This window comes from Hemibagrus wyckioides, linkage group LG18 (genome assembly GCF_019097595.1).
Source record: "Hemibagrus wyckioides isolate EC202008001 linkage group LG18, SWU_Hwy_1.0, whole genome shotgun sequence".
In the NCBI taxonomy this organism is placed as follows: domain Eukaryota; kingdom Metazoa; phylum Chordata; class Actinopteri; order Siluriformes; family Bagridae; genus Hemibagrus; species Hemibagrus wyckioides.
The window spans coordinates 432,501-448,435 of record NC_080727.1 but is presented as its reverse complement, the minus strand read 5'-3'; the positions used below and the strand labels follow the sequence as shown (position 1 = coordinate 448,435).

Below are 15,935 nucleotides of genomic sequence, written 5' to 3'. Positions count from 1 at the left end.
ACACACCATCACACACACCATCACACAAACCATCACACAAACCATCACACACCATCACACACCATCACACAGACCATCACACACCATCACACACACCATCACACACCAACACACACTCCATCACACACCAACACACACACCATCACACACACCATCACACACCATCACACACTCCATCACACACACCATCACACACCATCACACACCATCACACACCATCACACACACCATCACACACCATCACACACACCATCACACACACCATCACACACACCATCACACACACCATCACACACCATCACACACACCATCACACACCATCACACACACCATCACACACACCATCACACACCATCACACACACCATCACACACACCATCACACACACCATCACACACACCATCACACACCATCACACACACCATCACACACACCATCACACACTCCATCACACACACCATCACACACCATCACACACTCCATCACACACCATCACACACACCATCACACACTCCATCACACACACCATCACACACACCATCACACACCATCACACACACCATCACACACACCATCACACACCATCACACACACCATCACACACACCATCACACACCATCACACACACCATCACACACCATCACACACACCATTACACACACCATCACACACACCATCTCACACCATCACACACCATCACACACACCATCACACACACCATCTCACACCATCACACACACCATCACACACACCATCACACACCATCACACACCATCACACACACCATCACACACACCATCACACACACCATCACACACCATCACACACACCATCACACACACCATCACACACCATCACACACTCCATCACACACACCATCACACACCATCACACACACCATCACACACCATCACACACACCATCACACACCATCACACACACCATCACACACTCCATCACACACCATCACACACCATCACACACACCATCTCACACACCATCTCACACACCATCACACACACCATCACACACACCATCACACACTCCATCACACACCATCACACACACCATCACACACACCATCACACACACCATCACACACCATCACACACACCATCACACACACCATCACACACACCATCACACACTCCATCACACACCATCACACACACCATCACACACCATCACACACCATCTCACACACCATCACACACACCATCACACACCATCACACACACCATCACACACCATCTCACACACCATCACACACACCATCACACACACCATCACACACCATCACACACACCATCACACACACCATCACACACTCCATCACACACCATCACACACACCATCACACACACCATCACACACACCATCACACACCATCACACACACCATCACACACTCCATCACACACACCATCACACACCATCACACTCCATCACACACCATCACACACACCATCACACACACCATCACACACCATCACACACACCATCACACACCATCACACACTCCATCACACACACCATCACACACCATCACACTCCATCACACACCATCTCACACACCATCACACACACCATCACACACACCATCACACACACCATCACACACACCATCACACACCATCACACACCATCACACACACCATCACACACCATCACACACACCACCACACACACCATCACACACCATCACACACACCATCACACACCATCACACACCATCACACACCCACCATCACACACACCATCACACACAACATCACACACACCATCACACACTCCATCACACACACCATCACACACCATCCCACACCATCACACACCATCACACACCATCTCACACATCATCACTCACCCCATCACACACACCATCACACACATCATCTCACACCATCACACACCATCACACTCCATCACACACCATCACACACACCATCACACACACCATCACACACACCATCACACACCATCACACACTCCATCACACACACCATCACACACCATCACACTCCATCACACACCATCACACACACCATCACACACACCATCACACACACCATCACACACCATCACACACACCATCACACACTCCATCACACACACCATCACACACCATCACACTCCATCACACACCATCACACACACCATCACACACTCCATCACACACACCATCACACTCCATCACACACCATCACACACACCATCACACACACCATCACACACCATCACACACACCATCACACACCATCACACACTCCATCACACACACCATCACACACCATCACACTCCATCACACACCATCTCACACACCATCACACACACCATCACACACACCATCACACACACCATCACACACCATCACACACACCATCACACACACCATCACACACCATCACACACACCATCACACACCATCACACACTCCATCACACACACCATCACACACCATCACACTCCATCACACACCATCTCACACACCATCACACACACCATCACACACACCATCACACACACCATCACACACCATCACACACACCATCACACACACCATCACACACCATCACACACCATCACACACACCATCACACACACCATCACACACACCATCACACACACCATCTCACACCATCACACACCATCACACACACCATCACACACACCATCACACACCATCACACACACCATCACACACACCATCACACACCATCACACACACCATCACACACACCATCACACACCATCACACACACCATCACACACACCATCACACACACCATCACACACACCATCACACACCATCACACACACCATCACACACACCATCACACACCATCACACACACCATCACACACACCATCACACACCATCACACACACCATCACACACACCATCACACACCATATCACACACCATCACACACACCATCACACACACCATCACACACCATCACACACAACATCACACACACCATCACACACCATCACACACCATCACACACACCATCACACACACCATCACACACACCATCACACACCATCACACACACCATCACACACACCATCACACACCATCACACACACCATCACACACACCATCACACACCATCACACACACCATCACACACACCATCACACACACCATCACACACCATCACACACACCATCACACACACCATCACACACCATATCACACACCATCACACACACCATCACACACACCATCACACACCATCACACACAACATCACACACACCATCACACACCATCACACACCATCACACACACCATCACACACACCATCACACACCATCACACACACCATCACACACACCATCACACACACCATCACACACCATCACACACACCATCACACACACCATCACACACACCATCACACACACCATCACACACCTGCAGTATCACAAACAACTCAACTAATCCTGAACATAGTACAAATGTCACAAAACATAACCAGCTCAAATAATTAACAGAGATATTTTAGCTAAAAGATCATGGTGATCAGATTGTATCATGGTGATCAGATTGTATCATGGTGATTGGATGATGATGTAATGAGAGTCACATGGTGTTAGATGTCACTCTGTGTGTAATATGATCATTTCTGATAAACATCTCATCTCCTGTGTTTATGTGAATGCACCTTCAAATCTCGGTGAACGACGCCCATCTGATGACAGTGAAGCACCGCCTCCAGGATCTGCTGGATACAGTGACTACAGTCGAAGAGACGAGAAACACACACTATTAAACCCCCAACTCCACTGTGTGTGTGTGTGTGTGTGTGTGTGTGTGTGTGTGTGTGCGCGCACATGTTTTTACCTGGCATCTGCTTCACTGTAATATTCTCTAGCCACAATGTCCTCAAACAGCTCTCCGCCTGTCACACTGCACACACACACACACACACACACACATCATCATCATTATTATTATCGTTATCACTAATGTAAAACATTAAGTTTCGTTGTGTTGTTCCTGACTCACAGGTCGAAGATGAGGTAATGATGTGCCTCCTCTGAGATGCTGTCATGGAGCCGCACTAAACATCACAAAAGCATTTACAGCTCATTAATGTCTGACCCACACTTAGAACACATTAAAACACATCTATAATAATAATAATAATAATAATAATAATAATAATAATAATAATAATAATAATATATTTGTTATATTCAGTGTGAGCGGCACAGTGGCTAGCACGTTGGCCTCACACATCCTGGGTTCGAGTCTCGCTCCCGCTCACTGTGTGTTTGCATGTTCTCCCTGTGCTTGGTGGGTTTCCTCCCAAAGACATGCTACTAGGCTGATTGGAGTCTCTAAATTGCCTGTAGTGTGTGTGTGTGTGTGTGTGTGTGTGTGCCCTGCAATGGGTTGGCACTCCATCCAGGGTGTATCCTGCCTTGACGCCCAATGACGCCTGAGATAGGTACAGGCTCCCTGTGACCTGAGTGGTACAGAAATATTCAGTGTGTTTCTGTATTTTATAGACATTACTCCATTTTACAATGGGAAATTTTAACAACTCTTATGTTACAGAAGTTAAGGTTCTGGGCAGAGTTGGGGGCGGAGTTAAGGGTGGAGTTAGTGGTGCGTTTAAGCACAGGTTAATATTTGTATCCTTATTTGTGAATAACTGAAGAAAATCCAGCTTTTTCACCCATGCATGTACGGAGCTCAGAGTCCTACAACCTGAACAAGAGCTCCAGACTCTATAAATATGCAAATTAGACACTCCCCCACACCTTCATCCCACTTATCCCATGTCCCACATTTGCATATTGGCTCTGTTTGTCCATCAGTCTGTATATATCACTCTGTTCTCCTCTGTCATATTCACTATCAATAATAACAGAATACACTATAATACTATATTACTATATAATAACGTAATACACTATAAAACATTACATTCATATAATTTATACATCTTTACAACTCATTTACATCTAATAACATCCATAATTAAATAAACAGAACATTAAAATTAAATCATGTAAGCTTTATGTCAGCTTGTTCATGGTATGTAACTAAATCATTGAGTTTTTAAGAGATTATTTTCTCTTTCTGAACACACACACACACACACACACACACACTGGTTGCCACCCCCAGGTGCCCTGTGTGTAGGTGTGGTGTGTGTGCTTGTGCTTGTGGCAGTGTGTGTGGGAGCTGAATAGCTGCAGAAGAGGAACTGCAGAACTTCACCTGACAACACACACACACACACACACACACTCACATAGCAACGATTACATAAACCAAGAGAAAAATCCTGCAGCGCTTTCTGCCTTACAGTCTGTGTAAAAGTGATGCTATGAATACGAGTGATTTCCTGTTTCAGTGCACAAGAGGAAGTGGAAGATCCATCAGTTAAATAAGATTTTACAATTAAATCTATAAACTCCAGCAGTCCATCAATCTACATCAGAACCAGGCTTTACAGCAGAGCATACACTGACTTTATTTTATTCATTCAGCTAATTAACTTCCATAAAATCTCCTACATCACACACACACACACACACACACATGCACACACACCTTCTCATCACAGTTTAGTTCTTTAATATCACAATATAAATCAGAAGATAAGTGTAGAGAGTGGACGATGTGCTCTTCCCCATGCTGCTGCTGAATAATGAGAGTGGACGCTTCTGCTCAAGAACAATCTGTTAGTCTGGAGGTGTGAGCTCCACATAGCTGAGTTTAATCATCTGAATGTGGGGTTCAGAACCTCCACTGGAGCAACTGCAGAACATGAGTCTGAACACCAGCAACTTTCCTGACATGAAGATTGAGCTTTTAGCCGTCAGTCAGTGACTCTGAAGTGGACAAGTCTGTAGAGGTATAAACTGCACACACTAAAAATCCAGAAAACACTATTTTGTTGTTGCTGCTCTGAGAAGAGAACAAACAAAGCCACTGGTTTCTCTGTGAAATGCGGAGGAGGATTCTGGCTGCTTCACACACACACACACACACACACACAAGAGAAGAGTGCCAGAGAGGAAAACTGAATGTGCCAAAAAACAGATATATTCCACACTCGCACGATGAAGGGAAGCTGTCAGGATGAGACGAGAATCAACACACAGCTCCAACTGATCACTCAGGACGAAGAGGCTGCTCTTAATAACCAGCCCTGTGCCCTACCCCCTGCTCCCTGCTCCCTACACCCTACACCATACTCCGGTCCTGTGCTCTAATCCCTACTCCTGTGTGAAATGTACACAGACTCATCTCATTTTCTTCTTCCTGTTTTGCTCATGCCCTGGCCCCACCCCCTGGTCACACCCCTGGCCCCAACCCCTGGCCCCACTCCTGTAACACCTGTCACTCACCAATGTTTGGGTGTTTGAGTAGTCGACAAATCCGAGCCTCTCTGTCAAGCTTCTGGTGATCTGAAACACACACACACACACACACACACACATGATTTACAGCAATAATAATGTTGGTCTGATGATTAAAAGATAATTGTTAATGTAATAATTAGAGAAGGAGAAGAAGATGACATTGTAATAAAGAGTAATGTAATTAGAGCAGCTGTGTAACACACTCATGTTGTTATGTTCTTAGAAGACCAACTTGAACTCAGAGGCAGAATAAACAAATAAACAAACAAAAATCAACAGATTTATTCATTAATTAGCTTGTTCAGCTAGCTCATAAGTGTCAAACTGGATCCACAAAGGGCCGGTGTGGGTGCAGGTTTTCATTCTAACCGAGCAGAAGCCACACCTGATTCCACCTGTTTAATCAACTGATCTTGGCTTTCAGTAGACTCAGGTGTGGCTTCTGCTTGGTTAGAATGAAAACCTGCCCCCACACCGGTCCTTTGTGGATCCGGTTTGACACCTATGAGCTAGATGATAAATTAGCTTTGCAACATCTTTACATTCTCCTGCTGCATCTAGGATGAAAACAACACAGAAACTGGATGCTAACGCTTAACTTAGCCAATCTTAGATAACAGTTAGTGATGTAGAGAGGATGGTTGTCATGGTAACATTATATTCTGTTAAATAAGAAAGTCAGCACAGAGGTAAATTGTGACTGTAATGTTAGCTAAATTAGATTATATTAGAGTTATTAGGGCTATTAGTGATGGGAGAAGGGCATGGGGCGGTCCCTGATTTGCATATTCATGCATACTAATAAACATTAGCATTTTAATGAGAGGAAAGAGAGAGAGAAAGAGAGAGGGAATATAAAAAATAAAAACAAAAAAAATAAAAAATAAAATAGAGACAAAGAAAGGCAGAGACAATAGACAGAGAGAGAGACAGCCGATCAGCCGTCTGCGATCAGTCTTTATTCACCATCTAGATTTATTTCTTTTTATCTTATTGATTTGTTTGTATAATGTAAGTACAGTGTGTGTGTGTGTGTGTGTGTGTGTGTGTGTGTGTGTGTGTGTGTGTATGAACGACTCGTGGTGAACTTTGGAAGAGCCGTTGCTAGGCAACACTGCAGGATACACCAGGAATAGATGTTATGAAATATATAGACAGAGAGAAGGAGCAGGACTTTAATCTCATCATGAATATTTTATTTTATTTTAATCTCATTTTAATATAAGATCTGTGACATCACTGTCATTAATGCTTATGAATATTCATATTCCTTTAAGTTTAGATACAGTAATATTGGTGGAAAAACAGGAGGTGGAGGAGATATGAGATGGCCTGTGGTTAACTTTATTCTGTGGCGTAGTTGTATACGCAATATTATTATAGCGATATTATTAATTAGCCTAGAGCACTGTCACAAGATTAAAGCTGAGTATCTTCTGTTATTGTTATAACAATATTATATTTATATTTCTGTGACATGAGTGGCTAAAAAATTCCTTTTAAAATTTAACATGTTTCAAATCAGATTTCATAAAAACAATAATAATAATAATAATAATAATAATAATAATAATAATAATAATTATTATTATTATTATTATTATTATTATTATTATTATTATTATTATTATTATTATTATTCAGGTGAAAGTGAACCTGATGAATTTTATTCTCTTTAATCGTTGTATAAAAGTTTATTTCTCTACACAAATCTCTAATGGAGACACGACTCAGACCATCTGAATCTCCTGAATGAAGTTTTATGCCTCAGACAACTTCAGACCTGCCAGAAATTCTGTCTCAGTGACAGACGAAGTGCAGAGAGAGAGAGAGAGAGAGAGAAATAAAACTCTCAGGAGATGAATAGCACTGCTGTATTATGCTGTAATGTTCATTTATGTTCTCCAGAAATAGTCCTGAGATTATCGTGATTTCTGCTCTGCAAATCCAGACACAGAGACATGGACCACACCACCACCAAGACCGCTACCACCACCATCACCACCACCACGATACCACCATCACCAGCATCATCACCATCACCACCACATCACCACCACTACCATCACCAGCATCCTTATCATCAACACCACCACTACCATCACCACCATCAACACCACCACCACCACGATACCACCATCACCAGCATCATCACCATCACCACCACTACCATCACCAGCATCCTTATCATCAACACCACCACCACCACTACCATCACCAGCATCATCACCATCACCACCACATCACCACCACTACCATCACCAGCATCCTTATCATCAACACCACCACTACCATCACCATCATCACCACCACCACCACCACAACACCATTACCATCACCACCACAACACCATCACCACCACCACAACACCACCACTACCATCACCACCACACCACCACCACTACCATCATTACCACAACCAACACACCACCACCACCACTACCATCAACACTATCACCATCTTCAACACCACCATCACCACAACACCACCATCACCACAACACCACCACTACCATCATCACCACAACACCACCACTACCATCATCACCACCACATCACTACCACCACCATCACCACCACCACATCACCACCATCATCACCACCACAATAACACCATCACCACCATATCACCACCAACACAACACCATCATTACCATCACCTCTACCATCACACTTTTTTTACATCATTTCACTTTATCTTATCTTATTTCACTTACATTCCAGTACACGTTCTTTTCTTTCTTTTTCTGCGCTAAGTGTCCTGTGTTCTTTTGTGTTGTCTTTCTTGTATTTCTTGTCTTTTGCACTGTCTTGTCTATGTTCTGTTTGCACCTAGCTGTACACTGTGCACTTTACGTAGCTAAGACAATCTTCTGTCCTAGCTCTGTGGTGGTGTTTTTATGTTGAACTCTTTGTTGTTGTATGTTTCTGTAGCACCAGGTCCTGGAGAAACGTTGTTTCATTTCACTGCGTCAGCTATATGTGGTTGAAATGACAATAAAGCTTCTTGAATTGATCACCATCAACACCACCACTACCATCACCAATATCACCATCATCACCACCACAACAACACCATAATCACCACAACACCACCACCACCACTACTATCACCACCATCACCATCATCACCACCACCACCACTACCATCAACACCATCACCATCCTCACCACCACAACACCACCATTACCATCACCATCACCACCACAACACCACCATCATCACAACACCACCACCTGCACAACCACATGTTTCAGCTCCATTCACATGCCACAATCAGCTCCAGATCCAGGTTCATCACCATCATCATCAACATGAACAACAGTCAGATTCTTTAATCCACACTTTAACAGACACCAGGGCTCTAATCAGCATCCTGCACATTAGAACATTAGAACATTTATGTCATTAACTGTGATGTCATAAACGTTACTTCAACACGTATATCCTGAATTTTTTCAATATTTTCAAAAATATCACTAAACATCTGAACACCTGCTTTCTGGACAAAACCTAGTGGTAACAATGCTAGCAGTGGGTATGGAAAAGGCGGAGCCAGAGTTTTACTGAGGAAAGAGAGGAAGTTGATAAGCAGTGATGCTTCAGTCAGTAAATGAATTAAAGAGGAAGTAAGGAAATGCTGAGGATTGGTGTAAAGTCAGCATGATGATCTGAGCTCCATTCAGTGTGAGTCACAACGCAGCAGGACACTGCCTGGGAGTACACACACACACACACACACACACACTTTAAACTGCTCCTCATGGGTGAAGTTAAAGAGCGAGACTCCTAATTACAGTAATGATTAATTACAGTCTCAGAAGAACCACAATCACAAAAACCGCCATCAGACTCACATAATAAATAACATCCAAATCAAACGCTAACAAAATCACGCTTTAGTGACCGTGACTTTATTATACCTCAGATTTATTAAAGTTTAACGACATAAAGCTAGTCCAGAGTGTTGATGGAGGATGCTGATGGAGTGTTGATGGAGTGTTGATGGAGGATGCTGATGGAGTGTTGATGGAGTATTGATGGAGGATGCTGATGGAGTGTTGATGGAGGATGCTGATGGAGTGTTGATGGAGGATGCTGGGGGAGTGTTGATGGAGGATGCTGATGGAGTGTTGATGGAGGATGCTGATGGAGTGTTGATGGAGTGTTGATGGAGTGTTGATGGAGGATGCTGATGGAGTGTTGGTGGAGTGTTGATGGAGGATGCTGATGGAGTGTTGATGGAGGATGCTGATGGAGTGTTGATGGAGGATGCTGATGGAGTGTTGATGGAGGATGCTGATGGAGTGTTGATGGAGTGTTGATGGAGTGTTGATGGAGGATGCTGATGGAGTGTTGATGGAGTGTTGATGGAGGATGCTGATGGAGTGTTGATGGAGTGTTGATGGAGTGTTGATGGAGGATGCTGATGGAGTGTTGGTGGAGTGTTGATGGAGGATGCTGGGGGAGGATGCTGATGGAGTGTTGATGGAGTGTTGATGGAGGATGCTGATGGAGTGTTGATGGAGGATGCTGATGGAGTGTTGATGGAGTGTTGATGGAGTGTTGGTGGAGTGTTGATGGAGGATGCTGATGGAGTGTTGATGGAGTGTTGATGGAGTGTTGATGGAGGATGCTCATGGAGTGTTGATGGAGTGTTGGTGGAGGATGCTGGGGGAGGATGCTGATGGAGTGTTGGTGGAGTGTTGATGGAGGATGCTGGGGGAGGATGCTGATGGAGTGTTGATGCAGGATGCTCATGGAGTGTTGATGGAGTGTTGATGCAGGATGCTCATGGAGTGTTGATGGAGTGTTGGTGGAGGATGCTGATGGAGTGTTGATGGAGGATGCTAATGGAGTGTTGATGGAGTGTTGATGGAGGATGCTGATGGAGTGTTGATGGAGTGTTGATGGAGGATGCTGATGGAGTGTTGATGGAGTGTTGATGGAGGATGCTGATGGAGTGTTGATGGAGGATGCTGATGGAGTGTTGATGGAGTGTTGATGGAGTGTTGGTGGAGTGTTGATGGAGGATGCTGATGGAGTGTTGATGGAGTGTTGATGGAGTGTTGATGGAGGATGCTCATGGAGTGTTGATGGAGTGTTGGTGGAGGATGCTGGGGGAGGATGCTGATGGAGTGTTGGTGGAGTGTTGATGGAGGATGCTGGGGGAGGATGCTGATGGAGTGTTGATGGAGTGTTGATGGAGTGTTGATGGAGGATACTCATGGAGTGTTGATGGAGTGTTGGTGGAGGATGCTGGGGGAGGATGCTGATGGAGTGTTGGTGGAGTGTTGATGGAGGATGCTGATGGAGTGTTGGTGGAGTGTTGATGGAGTGTTGGTGGAGGATGCTGATGGAGTGTTGATGCAGGATGCTCATGGAGTGTTGATGGAGTGTTGATGGAGTGTTGGTGGAGTGTTGGTGGAGTGTTGATAGAGGATGCTGATGGAGTGTTGATGGAGTGTTGATAGAGGATGCTGATGGAGTGTTGGTGGAGTGTTGATGGAGGATGTTGATGGAGTGTTGATGGAGGATGTTGATGGAGTGTTGATGGAGGATGCTCATGGAGTGTTGATGGAGTGTTGGTGGAGGATGCTGATGGAGTGTTGATGCAGGATGCTCATGGAGTGTTGATGGAGTGTTGATGCAGGATGCTCATGGAGTGTTGATGGAGTGTTGATGGAGTGTTGGTGGAGTGTTGGTGGAGTGTTGATAGAGGATGCTGATGGAGTGTTGATGGAGTGTTGATAGAGGATGCTGATGGAGTGTTGGTGGAGTGTTGATGGAGGATGTTGATGGAGTGTTGATGGAGTGTTGATGGAGTGTTGATAGAGGATGCTGATGGAGTGTTGGTGGAGTGTTGATGGAGGATGTTGATGGAGTGTTGATGGAGTGTTGATGGAGTGTTGATGGAGGATGCTGATGGATGATGTTGATGGAGGATGTTGATGGAGGATTTTGATGGGGGATGCTGATGGAGGATTTTGATGGAGGATGCTAATGGAATGTTGATGGAGGATTTTGATGGAGGATGTTGATGGAGTGTTGATGGAGGATGCTGATGGAGTGTTGATGGAGTGTTGGTGGAGGATGCTGATGGAGTGTTGATGGAGTGTTGGTGGAGGATGCTAATGGAATGTTGATGGAGGATTTTGATGGAGGATGTTGATGGAGTGTTGATGGAGTGTTGATGGAGGATGCTAATGGAGTGTTGATGGAGTGTTGGTGGAGGATGCTAATGGAATGTTGATGGAGGATTTTGATGGAGGATGTTGATGGAGTGTTGATGGAGTGTTGATAGAGGATGCTGATGGAGTGTTGGTGGAGTGTTGATGGAGTGTTGATGGAGGATGCTGATGGACGATGTTGATGGAGGATGTTGATGGAGGATTTTGATGGAGGATGCTGATGGAGGATTTTGATGGAGGATGCTAATGGAATGTTGATGGAGGATTTTGATGGAGGATGTTGATGGAGTGTTGATGGAGTGTTGATGGAGGATGCTGATGGAGTGTTGATGGAGGATGCTGATGGAGTGTTGATGGAGGATGCTGATGGAGTGTTGATGGAGGATGCTGATGGAGTGTTGATGGAGGATGCTGATGGAGTGTTGATGGAGGATGCTGATGGAGTGTTGATGGAGGATGCTGATGGAGTGTTGATGGAGTGTTGATGGAGTGTTGGTGGAGGATGCTGATGGAGGATTTTGATGGAGGATGCTGATGGAGGATTTTGATGGAGGATGCTAATGGAGTGTTGATGGAGGATTTTGATGGAGGATGCTAATGGAGTGTTGATGGAGGATTTTGATGGAGGATGACACCCCCAGAACATGAAGAACTTCTAATATATTATTAGTATATCCTCTTATAAAGTTGTTATTACAAATTTCAACTATGAAATAAAAAAATTATGCAGCACCACCTACAGGGCGAAGTGTTTTACTGTCAAAAAAAATATCAGAATTAAGGAAAATATTTCTATATTTTAATATATTTCTTTTAAATTGTTGGATTTTTTCCCCTGCTATGCACACACACACACACACACACACACACACACACACTCTTTGCCAGAGCAGCAGATGGACTGGCATCAACAGTAAAAAACCAAACCAACAACAGCTGTACACACACACACACACACACACACACACACACACAGCTTTAGCAAAAATAATGAACTATATCAGAAGCTAAACACAAATTCAAATATTATTCACTTCTATAATTATTTAATTAAATTGGTGTAAAGAAAGTGTCTGTATCTGTAACATGTAACTTAATCTCCATTTGTGGAGAAGTTTCATTAAGTATATATTTTATCACAGCAGAGAAAATCTGAAGACGTCACACAGGATCATCTTTCACAAACCATGGCTGCTTTCTGAGGACATACCCAACAAATCTTTTATATTTAATCTGATAATAATCTGATATTAATCTGATTATATGAGGCGTGTCTGTGAGTCCGCTCCTCACCACTTCCTGCAGAGGAACACTGGAGGATTTCTGATCAATAAGAAGTGATATAAAACCATAATGAGCTTCCTGGAGAAGTGCGACGTCTTTGTTTCCCCCGCAGGCGAGCGAATAAAATCTCAACACACCACATCATCCATTAATACCGAGAAAAACGACAGGAAAACGCATGAGTGTGTCCTGACACGACCTCAAACAGGCATCTCACCTCTCCATCTACAACCTGCACATCCTGGAGAGATGGAGGAGGAATGAGGGATTAAAGGAGAGATTAAAGATCACTCTCTGGAAGAAAGAAAGAAAGAAAGAAAGAAAGAAAGAAAGAAAGAAAGAAAGAAAGAAAGAAAAAGAAAGAAAGAAACTGGAGAGGTTCAGTGATTGGCCAGCTGGCGTTGGTTTAAATGAATGCGCTCGTTATGGTTTCTATAGTAACAGCTCAATTACAGGGACAATCACTGACATGGTGAAGTTTCTGTAATATTTCAGAGGTAAAGCTCTAACTGATAAAAGCTGTGATTGTTTTGTTTTTGTCTTATTAAGACTAAGAGAGAGAATAAAGAGGCTGGTGAGAGAAACGCTTATATCTGCTGTAATGGAGGTGACTTTACACTGACCTTCTCCACATCATCAGTGTAACAATAAACGGATAAAAAGCGTAATGTAATAGTTGGTATACTGCAGTGAGGAGAAGGAATAAAACACTTAATGAGTAGAAATATCTGTTTAATATTTACTATAAACACACAAAGCTAATGTCGCTAACATGTAATGGATGTTTAAAGCCACCAGTTTAGCATCAAGCAAACACCGATATCACCGATAACACCGAGAGCTCTAATACTAATAATATGCTAAAAATAATGGCACCCTGTTTTAGTTTAGCAGGAAATGTTCACCACAGTGCCTACATTGTGTGTGTGTGTGTGTGTGTGTGTGGGTACTGTATCTTTCAGAGAGATATCCAAACTATGCCGGCCGAGAGTGTGTAGGAGGTGTGAGATGAGGAGAAGTGGAACGCCTCTGGTGTATTTCACCTCGCCTTTCCAACAAAACACCACATTACTGCACAACTCATGGAGAGAGAACACACCCCCGCCTCACACACACACACACACACACACACACCGAAGTGTGTTACTGAGCCTTGCTTTCAACTTTGTCTGTCTGCTAACATAACTAACACACACACACACACACACACACACATATATATATATAGCACAGCGATCACAATCAGTCCCAAAAAATAACTTCATAATTCATTTAAAAATATTTAGAAATAATAATAATTTTAAAATGTCACTTTAATAATGAATGTGGAACTGACCAAACATTCCCACATGTATAAACATGAATAAACATGAATATGCAAATTAGGAAACGCCTCTTTGCCTAACATCAACAAAAATGAGGTAAATGCTAGCGATATTCAGAGTCTCGATTTACACACTTAGCTATTAAATCCCGTCTCAATATAATTTTGCATTACCATGACAACCATGATCAATACCATTAGCTGAGCTGGAGATCATCTTTGTGCACAGGTTCTGAAACGACAAGCTTCCATGCAGCAGATCATTATCATCATCCTTCTCTAATCATTTACATATTACACTCATGATCACGTCTTACTGTAAATCTCACGTGACTAAAAAAGTGTGCAGTAGGAAAGTGAGTAAAGGAAGTTCTGAATGGAAACACGCCCACCTCTGGCTGAGAGCTTCTTGGTGTTGATGATCTTAGCGGCATATTCCTGCCCTGAGAGGATTTTCACACACCTGCGCACCACTGAGAAGGCTCCTCTGTGGAAGAAACAGCAACAAAAATCAATAAAATCAAACATTTATCAACATTTCCTACTTTAGATCAGATTACTCCAGAATTGTATCTTCTGTGGAGGAGAAAGTCTCTTTTTCTGCCATCATTTCCTGTATGAAGACCTAAAACATAACAGAAGAACCTGCTCTCGCCATCACAAGTTCTTGTACAAGTTCTACACATTTGACTCCTGCACCTCTCTTCCTCTGCTGCTTCAGAGCTTCCCAAAGCTCTCTGAGGA

At 43.6% G+C, this 15,935-nt stretch overlaps 1 protein-coding gene across 1 annotated transcript in view; it reads right to left on the bottom strand.

Moving 5' to 3' along the window:
• Nucleotides 1–15,935, bottom strand: part of camk2a (calcium/calmodulin-dependent protein kinase II alpha) — a 70,336-nt gene that overhangs the window by 35,632 nt on the left and 18,769 nt on the right. Inside the window, exons 2-6 of the mRNA XM_058416054.1 lie at nt 15,584–15,678; nt 6,377–6,436; nt 4,017–4,071; nt 3,852–3,917; nt 3,673–3,745 (exon numbers count right to left, since the gene is read on the bottom strand). Of these exons, the coding sequence (XP_058272037.1) occupies nt 3,673–3,745; nt 3,852–3,917; nt 4,017–4,071; nt 6,377–6,436; nt 15,584–15,678 (349 nt within the window). The remainder of the gene's footprint in view (nt 1–3,672; nt 3,746–3,851; nt 3,918–4,016; nt 4,072–6,376; nt 6,437–15,583; nt 15,679–15,935) is intronic.